The sequence below is a fragment of the Microtus oregoni genome, unplaced genomic scaffold, assembly GCF_018167655.1.
Source record: "Microtus oregoni isolate MIOR12 unplaced genomic scaffold, Mior012 000020F_ref0000438, whole genome shotgun sequence".
Taxonomy (NCBI): domain Eukaryota; kingdom Metazoa; phylum Chordata; class Mammalia; order Rodentia; family Cricetidae; genus Microtus; species Microtus oregoni.
In genome coordinates, this window is record NW_024543079.1 from 16699607 (window position 1) to 16710305 (window position 10699).

The window sequence follows — 10699 nt, forward strand, 5'->3', positions numbered from 1 at the left end:
GGCCACTGTTCTTTACAGATCGCTAGAGGCGAACCTACTGAGGAGGGGGGGAGGGCTTTCAGTAAGGACAATGTCCTCTTTGTCCTCCCCCTGCCTTGTGAGTGAGGTGACTTATCGGATTCTGATTATGGATGCCAACATAATAAATCCCTTTTAACAACGTGTCAATGTGCCTCTGATTTTATTCTTATTTCTTGGTGCTGGGACTCAAACTCTGGGCCTTGTGCATGCTAGGTGTTTGCTCTGCCACTGAACTACACCCCCAGCCAATAAGCCGCTTCTGTGTGGAGAAAATGGTGTGATTTGGCAACAGACTGAAGTTTACTGCATTTTTTTCGTCCAGCCATTTCAGGAATGTTTATTGAGTTGCTGCTGTACTCCAGTGCCCAGTGCTGGATATGGGGGACAGGCCAAAAGAGTGTCGTCTTTACTCTCTTGGGGTTCACAGCCGGCTTCCAGCTGAGGTCCTAGGACTGCCCCCACTCCTGACCTTCACAAATGTGATGATGGTAAGGAGTTACATAACAGCTGAGTTAAAAACCAGGTTTATCATTCACTAAATGTGCAACCTCAGGAAGCGACTTTCAGAACCCCCACCTGTGAAGTGCCCTGCAGAGGGCGTGGTGTGAGGTGTGAGCGCGGATGGGTGGATAAGCTTTCCAGGCCCACTGCAAGTGGCCACTGGCTTGGGAAGGGGCAGAGAAAACACTGACCCACTGGACAGGCTGACTTCGGCCACACCCTTGCTGTACCCCAGCTCCAAGCTGAGGTTGGGGAGCCTAAGTTCATAGGACATCCAGCCCGTCCTCTGTCCTCTGAGCTCTCCCAGGGCCAAGGCTTCTATGGGATCCAGGTTAAGAGCTCGGCCCAGAAGGCACTCCTCCCCACACCAGTCACTAGAGGGCGCCAGGACTCAGGGGAACTGTGTTGAGCAAGCTCCTTCCTGTCCTTGGAGCCCTCCAGAGTCCACAGGCCAAACACCAGGACCTGGAACAGTGCGGCTCCAACGGCTCTGGCTCTGCAGTGTGGGAAGGGGGTGGCAGAAGAGAGGAAAAGCCAGAACTAGGGTACTTGAGAAGCCTCTGTGGCTTGTCCCACTCCATAGGGACACTGCTTAGATTCCACCCTTCTCCCCTGCCCCACCTCTGGTCACACCTGTGTCTCTGCAGCCCCTCTGTCTGAGTCCAGGTTTCTTCATTCGTTTCAGCTACTGCGGATGACAGTTTCTCTGTATGCTATGGTCCCTCTCCGAAAGGTCTAGGTTCTCTCTCTCTCTCTCTCTCTCTCTCTCTCTCTCTCGTCGTCTGTCTGTCTACCCGTCTCACTCAGTTTCAGAGCCTGGCTCTGCCCTCCCACCTCTTCACCCTGCAGAAGCTCACAGCTTCCGACTGCTGGCCTCTCTTGCCCGCCTCCTTAGACTTGACAAGGGCGGTGAGAGAGGAGGGAAGGGCAGCGTGGTGGGCCCACCTCCTTTTGCCTTTCTAGGCTGGGAGGCTGGGCCAGTGGGTCTTTTAACGGCTTGGGCAGCCTGTGCAGATCGCCAGCCCTGAACACTTTGCCTGGCTCTGCAGTCAGCATGCAGCAGCAACCATCATCAGGGCCCTTGGCTCCTTCTGCAGAGCCCACCAAGCCCCCTTACAGCTACATAGCCCTGATTGCCATGGCTATCCAGAGTTCGCCGGGTCAGCGGGCCACCCTCAGTGGCATCTATGGCTACATCATGGGCCGCTTCGCCTTTTACCGGCACAACCGGCCAGGCTGGCAGAACAGCATCCGCCATAACCTGTCCCTCAATGAGTGCTTCGTCAAGGTACCTCGTGACGACCGCAAGCCGGGCAAGGGCAGCTACTGGACCCTGGACCCCGACTGCCATGACATGTTCCAGCATGGCAGCTTCCTCCGCCGCCGCAGACGCTTCACCAAGCGCACAGGTGCCCAGGGCACCAAGGGGTCTATCAAGGCAGACCCCAGGCCTCTCAGATCCACCAGCCGGGACCCAGGCACCCCCAACACCACTACTGGCAAGTTGTGCCCATTCCCACCAGAGGTGCCAAACCCCAAGGGCCTAAGCTTTGGGGGTCTGATGGGGTCTTTGCCAGCCAGCGTATGTCCAGCAACCAGTGATGCCAGGCCCCAGTTGCCCATTGGACCCAAAGAGATGTGCTCACCCAAGTCTGCAGGCCCAAGAGAGCTCACCTCGCCCTCCCCGTGCCCAGCATTCGGCTTTTCTGCTGCCTTCTCTGAAGCGGAGAGTCTCAGCAAGGCCTCCACACCTGGTGTGGCTCCTGAGGGCATGGGGAGCAGCTACCAGTGCCGAATGCAGGCGCTGAATTTCTGTGTGGGGACTGACCCTAGCCTTGAACACCTCTTGGCCTCGGCAGTTCCCACCCCGACACCTTCGACTCCTTCAGCCTCTCACCGGGCCCCACTGTCCCTGCCAGCTGACTCCAAGGAACCCTGGGTGGCTGGGAACTTCCCTGTCCAGGGAGGTTCCGGGTACCCCCTGGGGCTACCTCCTTGCCTTTACCGGACACCAGGAATGTTCTTCTTCGAGTAAGTGACTGCAGTGGGTCCCTCTGCAGGGCCTCCGTCAACTGTTCTCTGCAGATTTAGTCTGGCTATAGGACCTAGGACACTCTTCAAGGGCCCAGCCCTGGCAGGCCAAGGACTGTGAGGAACGGAAGGCAGAAGTGAGCAGTCGTCAGCCAGGTGCCCCCGGCCTCCTGACAAACTTGGGATGGGGCCCTCGAGACTTTCTCTGTGGTTCTCAGGGCTAATAAAGCCAGTGTGATGGTGAAGGTCTGTCTGCTGAATGGCTGGGGCTAAGGGTGTGGGGGCACTGTGGTATGGGGGGTGCTCTAGGGGAGGGGGACCTGCCTGGAAAGGTTCTGCTTGAGACTTTCTCCTGCTGGGGACTTTCTTGGGGAGTTTCCCAGGAAGGGAAAGTAGGGCATGAGGGCAGGCAGAGGGGAGAAGCAGCCAAGATCCACAGAGTATGGGAAAGCCGGACTGGCGGAAGAGGCTGCCTTCAGTCCTTGAACTGTAGCTAGATGCTGTCTTTATGAAGCTTCACCATGCCCACTGCCATCCCCTCCTAGGCTTGTTTCTGTCATCTTGCCTGGGTTCTATGGAATATCAGCCCAGTTTACAATAGTAGAATCCAAGGCTCAGAGCTCACCCCAGCTCCAGGAGAAGGTCAAAAAACTAGCGGAGTGCAAGGGTACCCAGGTCTGTGTGGCTGACACAAACTGAGGGAAGTACAAGGTGGAGAGCTGGCTGGGGACAGTGTAGGATGCCCCAGAGGAGAAATTGAGCCTTTCTGAACCTGGGGCTGATAAGACACCCTTCACTCTGTGGACAGGGAATCAGGGTTTAAAGGCAGCGCCTGGTCTTTATTTGAACTCTCCACAGTGATGGAACCTCTCCTGGGTCCCTGGGTCTCTGAGGTCTCCTGCTTACTTTTTGCCGAAATCATATTGCATTAATTTGTGTGTGTGTGTGTGTGTATGTGTGCGTGTGTGCACATGTGCGTATTTGTGCGTACACAGGGCTCAGAGGCAACTTGTGGGAGTTGATTCTCTGCTCCCCCTGTGTGCGGCCTAGGAATCAAACTCAGGGGTCATTACCCACCTAAGTCATCTCATGAACACATTTCTTTGGGGGGGGCATGGGTGGGGACCCACGACTGTCCTAGACACTGAACACAGGCAACTGAGCTCCAAGCTTCAGCGTGAACAGAGCAGGAAGGAGGGCTGTCCGCATATACCCTCTAGAAGAACCTGAGACCTCACTGTCGCTCCAGCACTTCGGAGAACAGAAGCAAAAGGCTTCCTGAGACTTGGTCTCCTCTACTGCACCATGGGTATGGGCTGAGGCAGAGGGAAGAAGTGCTGGTGTGGCCCCATTTCGTCTCCTACAGAGAGCCCACAAGGCCTTGTGTCCCATGAGGTGGCACCCAGTGGCTGCCCTTTCTTAGTCAGGTGACCTAGTCTCCTCCACAACTCCTTCCCTGGGCAGCTTATCCAGTGACTTCAGGCTCTGTGACTCCCCCTTCCCTTCACAGGTCCCCTGGGGCTGTAGAGGAAGCTGGCCTGCTGGCTGGCCTGACTGAACTGTCTGGTTCCCACAGACTCCAGAACTGAGGTGGAGGGGGAACTGAGGGGCGCAAGCTTGGTATGACTGGAAGGAGGTGGAGAATGCCTGATCAGCTGGGCGAAGGAGACTGCCCCCTTCTCCCCTCCCTTTTCCCCCTCCCAACCATGCCTGCTGCACCCCAACCGGCAAAACAGTGGGCTGTTGCGGTGGGGAGGTAGCAGGCAAGGTCCTCTATAGTGAGGGGTGCAGACACACAGAGCAGGGGACACTCATTCATGTGATGTGGGGTCAGCATTGTGGAGTGTGGGAGTGGGTATGCTGGGGAGACACGGTCCCTAGTGGTGATTCTTTCTCAGCTGGGTCAGGGAAGGAGGCCGCGGTTGGGCACTGTTCCTTGCTTTGCATTCCTCTGGAGCCTTGGTGACCCCAAGTCCCTTCTCAGCCTGGCAGGAAGAGGAGAAACCAGCAGGGCTGGGGAAAGCACCCAGCCTCCCCAGGATGTTCAGCCTCTGCGCCCAGGGCCCATGTCCCTGCAAGGAAGGCTGTCACCTCTATGCCTTCCAGGGCTTGGGCTGGGGTGACAATGAGACTTGGGTTCCTCTCTGGTTCTCTGGTTGGTGCTGCCCATACCGCCATTCCACTGGTCTCCACCCAAGGGAGTAGCTAGCTCATAAGCAGGCTGAGACTTTGCAGGCCCAGTCCTTAGGAAACACGGGGCGGGGGGGGGGGGGGTTGTTAAGATAGAGGGAGAGAGACAGCCAAACTTAGCTATGACCACACCTCTGTCCTTAACCCCCAAGACTACTTGTCTGTCAAGAAATGGTGATGTTCCCAAACAGCTAAGTAGGACCTTGGTCTAAGCCTACCTGGAATACAATCTTAGACCAAGACCAGTCCTTGGGGCCCTGGTTTCACTCTTTTTGTCCAGAGGGCATAAAATAGGTCATTTGATTCGACATGTGAGTCTCGGGAGTATCTGGCCTGGGGGACAGCCTGGGAGATGTCCCATCCCTTGGTCAGGAGTCCTAGACATCATGATCTAACACTATGCTCAGTATCCAGCGGGGACCTTACCACTGGGCGTCCTGCCCTCACATTCTTTCTGTGGCTTACAGATGCTTCTGCCACTTGCCTGACTGCCCCTTGCCTGACTGCCCCTATTGGGAGGTAGGGTGTAGAGCCAGTAAGTGCCCTCATCTAGGTCATTCTAGATTAAAACATCTTGATACAGATGGTCAAAGTCACGCGGCAAGGCACAGCAGAGGTATCTCCTCAACCCACCCCATGCAACTCGTAGGGGCAGAGATGTGGTATCTGACGCCTCAGGGACTCCTTCAGTGGAGGCTCATCTGTCTCCAGGCCCAATTCCAGGGACCACTTACTTTTCTTCAGAAAATTAGAGCAGACGGGTTTCTGAGACCAAATCAAATCCTAAAATGGTAGAATCAGTATTTAAGACTATTCCAGAGTTCTTAATCACGTCAGCTCAGATCTGTGGAATGCAGTTGACAGGGACGGCTGACCCTCTTGCGTTATGTGCATTCCAGGAAGCAGAAAGGGCCTGTTCCAACAAAATATAGCCACCCTATTGGACTGGCATTACCTGCTGGCATTTGGTCTGGCTGCCCAAGGTCAGAGCGCCCATCTGCCTTCAGAAGGGCACGGATGGGGTCCCCACCACACCCCCAAGGGCCCACCTCCCTCATGGACTCCTCCACTGAGCTTATCACAGGCCTGCCTCCCGCCCACTGCTTCCTTCCCTGCTGAAGGCATTCCCCTGCCTGAGTTACAAGTTACTCATGCCTTCCCACACCCCCAGACAGCATTTGGCTGGTGAGAGACCCTCTCCCCCAGAGGGCGGCTTCCTGCAGCTGCCACAAAGATGAGAAAGCAGGGGGAGGTTGTGTTGGCCTGGCACATCTGCCTGTGGGGAGTGCAGGAACCAAGGAATCCAGGCCCAATATATCCTCCCTGACCAAGCTCCCATCACCCCCTAACCCAGGCCGCTAGAGGCAAGACTGCCTTCATTGCTGCCGCAGCTGTGTGGCCTGGGAAAAGAACTTCCTTTCCCTGTTCTTCCGAAGGATACAAATGCTGTCGTCCACCCCCAGGAGGCTGGTGGAAGGACTCTGTAAGTTAGCTTTTGCAAAGAGCTTAAAACTAGGCCTGGTGCTCAGAATTGCAATATAAATGATAGTTAAGTGAAATAAATCTGTATTCGGGGGCTGATATGTCCCCTTTATCCCCTGCCAAGATGGTGTCTCACTGCTCTAGAAGACGGGGACAGAATGTAGAGGCAGGACTAAACAATACTGTCCTTTCGATTTCTTGCAGTGTGGATTCACTTGTCTGAGCCTCAGTTTCCTCGTCTGTAAAATGGGGTGCTGTTTTCGATGCCCAGGGCTGGCATGTGGGACCCCATCTGCATCCTCGTGTGTAATTTGGTCAGCAGGGATGAAATTAGAATTAAGAAGTATCCACACCTGAGGTCTCCCCAGTCTCCGCCCAGGTCTCTCAGCCTCCACAGCAAAGCCATTCACTGGAGGCTCCTCTGCGCTCCTGCTCCTCTGTCCTCACCATGCTGGTAACTGACGGGGTGACTCAGAGGAACAGTTGGTAGGCAGAAGGAAGTGGCCCCACAGCTAAAAACAGACCAGAGGCTCCATTAGTCACTCATCAGCCAGGAAGGCCAGGGATGCCCCCAGGTCACTGTCCTCTGGGCCCGTCCCAAGGTAGCCCAATGTCACTTAGGTACACGGAGCACAGCAGCTGGTCCTCCCTCCTTGCTGGCAGCCAACTCCTACGAGCTTCTCCACTCCAGAGCTCTGCGCCCGCTGCCTGCTCTCCAAAGCCTGTCCCCTCCTTGCAGGGTGGCGTGCTACATACAGTTTCTGTCATTGGTCAACACCACCCCAAAGGACGCCCCCAAAGCCTGAGTCCAGCTAACTGTACCTCACCTTCCCTCTCCTACAGTGTCATGCTGCCTTCACACAGCCCCACTGTGAGGCAGTCACAGCGGTAGGGTCTGCACTTATCCTTCTTCACCTTAGAGCACAGGTTTGGGGGCAAGGGCTGTGTCTGCCCTGTTCACTTTTCCTCCTCTCTACCTCACAGTAGGTGACTAAGAGACAGTAGGGATATGGCGAATGCTTACCAAGTGTGTGGCGCCTTGGCTACCATCGTCCTCAGTGGGCTGTCCCAAAGGAGCCCAGGGACTCCCTACCTCACTCAGCACCACCTAGGGCTTCTGGATAAGGACGTGCATTTGATATCTCTCCCTTCACTGACTGAACCCAGCTTTCATGGCACCCTTTCTTCTGCCTGCACAGCCCTCCACTACCCTCCATAGGGCTCTCTCCTCGCTCCCAGCCCCCACCAAGCATCCTCAGAAAAATACTCCCTGACCACTGTCCCGTTCTCCCCCAGTCAGCGCATGCTAAGGTCAGTGTGCTTTGTCCCCTACTAGCTCCCTGAGACCAGGGACTTTGTCTGGTCACTGCTGTCCCTTGCTGCAACCACTGAAATAGCCTGAGACTGGCTCAGTAACCTGCGCCAGGCTCTGCCTGGGCATCTCACTTGACTTTGGCACTGACCTTGGGAAGTGGGTATTATCATCACCCCCGTTTTACGGACAGGAGCCTGAGGCTCAAAGAGGGCAAGTAGGTAGATTTGAACCCGGAACTGCATATCTATGACTGCCCTTGAAGCATCTGAGTTCTCCAGATTCATTGCTGTCTCTGCTAAAGCCACTGGATGCAGCCTCCTCTGCTCTCCCTCGCCGCAGTCTCTCCCAGTTACCCAGCGGGCTATGGGCAGATAGCCGTCTGGAGCATGAATATTACCATACTCTTCCTCTGCTCAGAGTTCTTTTGTGGTTCCAGTACCCCGACTCAGCCTGTCCCCCAAAATTATTTCCTTCAACATATGCAAAAACCTTCCTAGAATGTGCTCAGGCAAGTTTGCTTTTAGGCTTTCTGTACTTCTACACTCGCCCCGCCCCCATATTCTCCCCACTGCCGTAGAAAGCCCTGTTCATTTGCCCTCACCAGGAGTGTCACTCCTAGAGAGATGACACGTCAAATTGATGACTTTTTCCTGTCCCTATGGTCTCCTGAGTTTTCTTCCAGATTCTTCAAGCCACTACCCTTCCTCTGGGGTCCCAGAGATGTTGTGAGCCCTCCCTGGAGATTGGCCCAAGGAAACTTCACCCACAATGCCCACTCACAACCTAAGATCCACTGAGAAACTGCACCTCAGTTTCCTCAGCTGAGAAATGCTAGATGGTTAACACAGGGATTTTCTCAATGCAGTGCTAGGGTTCAAGAGGTGCTTCCTCTTGAGGCAAGAGGGGGAGGAAGAGAAGCAGGTGCAGAGCTGTCTCACAGGCAGGAACCAGCCCCCAACCTCGCAGAACAACCCTGGCTGCCTTGCTCCCTCTGGGCGAGGGCCTGTGTCTTTTCCCACCACTGCCTGCTCGGGTTCAAGGTGGCCAGAGGAATTCAAGGCCACTAGACTTAGACAGGAAGAGGCAACGTCACCAGTGCTGGTGTAATCCAAACCAGATGTGGCCTCGGTGGCTTCCAGACCCAGGGGGTGGTCACTGTGGGCCTGGCCCAGGCCCAGAGGCAGGAAATGGCCTTGGAGGAACACTCTCTGGGCTGAGCCCAGCTAAGAGGAGGGTCCACTGCAAGCTCTTAACCCTTCTTGGCCCAAAGGAGTATCCAGGCCTAGCCCAAGGCAGGCACACACATCAGTAACACAGGGGACAGTCACTGCACTGTTGCTGAGACCAACGCTGCGCAGAACCAGCCATGCCCCTGGACTATGAGGAGCAGGTTACACTCTTCCTGGAGTTCAGGAAGCTCACAGTCTGGCATCCTGGGGATGGCAGTGACCTGGGCCCAGAGCCCTGGCCGTGGACTACTTTGAAGTCTAGCTCCAGCTTGAGAGTCCTCTGTCAGCTGTGGCCTCCGGCCTCCCTTGGTGCAGCGCTAGGGTGCAGATGGTTCCTCCCAGCTGCAGTCAGGGACAGAACTCTGTTGAGAGCAAGGAGCTTGGGTTCCCAGCTCCAGAGAGGCCAAAGACACAGCTCGGCAACAGGCCAAGTCCCTATGATCTGGGCTCAGTGGCACACACCTTTAGTCTCAGCACTTGGCAGGCAGAGCCAGGTGGATCTCTGTGAGTTCAAAGCCAACCTAGAATAGCCAGTGAACCTTCCTGTCTTGGGGAAGAAAAAGTTCTTATAAAACCCCGTCCTCCCATCTGTGTTGTCAAGTCTATCTGCTCTGCCTCTGAGCTCCCGGGAGGCCCAAAGCTGTCTGATTACTCACGCAGATACAGTTCTGGGAGAAGGGAGACAGGGTAGATTTGGGGTTGGAGCGTAATCATCCCTGCCTGTGATTCTTGGAGGGCTTCTTGCCCTGGAAATATTAACTTGTTGTGTGGTCTTGGGCAAAGTCATCTTTCCGCTCTGAACCTGTCCCTCACCAGTGACATACAGATGGGCCCCCATCCTATCTCTCATCTGTCGTGACGACCCTAGAAGTTGAAGAAGAAAGAAGAGCTAAGGCTGTGATCAAGTCATGGAGATGGAAACAGACCCAGGTGTGGTAGCGCACACCTTTAATCCCAACACTCAGGAGCAGAGGCAGGCAAATTTCTGTGAGTTCAAGGCCAGCCTGATCTATGTACTGAGTTCCAGGACAGCCAGAGCTAGAGAGAGAGCTCCTGTCTCCAAAAAAAAAAAAAAAAGGAAATAAACCTTGTACTTGAAGTCAGGGTTCTAGGTCGTGTTGTTGAAGTCTTTGGTGAGGGGCCTATTGTAGCCTCGGTTTCCCTGAGGGGATCCAGACCTTGCTTCTCTGCTCAGGCTAAACCTCATTCCCTTCCCTCCCCTCTGGGGTGACTCATCCCTCATCATCTCATCATCGTTCTGTGTGGCCTGATGCTCAGCCAGGGTGGGGCCAGGGAGGCAAAGAGGACCATTCAGTGACAGCCCAGACCCAGCTGGTGGAGGTCAGGGTTGGGAGAGGCAGCAGGGTACCAAAGGGCACTGGGCAGCAATGTGTGGTCTTGGGGGCCCCGCTGTTAGGACAGCTGCCATTCGCACCCCCAAACAGGTTTTTGAACCTTTCAATTCCCAGTGCTAAGGTCAGGCTTAGATCCCCCCCCCCAGTCCCAGATCCCACACCCCATGTGATACCTGCTGCTGCATGAACACAAGACCGGGGGAAGGCGTGAGGTGCCTGAATCTGTACTCATGGAGGCAGGGAACATACGACAACATCTCTGCGGTCTCAGTCTGTAAACACACCCAAGGCCCAAGCCAGGGGCAGTAGGGCAGCAGCCAGAGCAAAACCATTGCCTGATCAGTCTGGATGCTGAATCTGGCTCCCTGCCGCCTCTCTAGCCGTCCTGAAATCAGCTGTTCCATCTGACAAAAGGCGCAACACTTTCGTGCTGGTCACTGCAGGCTGGGGACGCTGGTGTTCACTTGTCACCTATCATCTCTGCCACTCTGGCAGGGCCGCCCCTCTAGCAAATGGCCCCCGCCTGCGAGGATGGCCTGGATGAGGCCAGTGAGAGCAGAAAGCAGGGCTGACCA

The 10699-nt window shown here is 55.4% G+C and overlaps 1 protein-coding gene across 1 annotated transcript; it reads left to right on the forward strand.

The window, feature by feature from the left end:
* Positions 1-1554: 1554 nt before the first annotated feature.
* Foxs1 (forkhead box S1) lies at positions 1555-2761 on the forward strand. Its single transcript, XM_041670859.1, has one exon. The coding sequence runs from the start codon at positions 1577-1579 to the stop codon at positions 2555-2557; it is 981 nt and encodes a 326-aa protein (XP_041526793.1). The 5' UTR covers positions 1555-1576; the 3' UTR covers positions 2558-2761.
* Positions 2762-10699: the final 7938 nt, after the last annotated feature.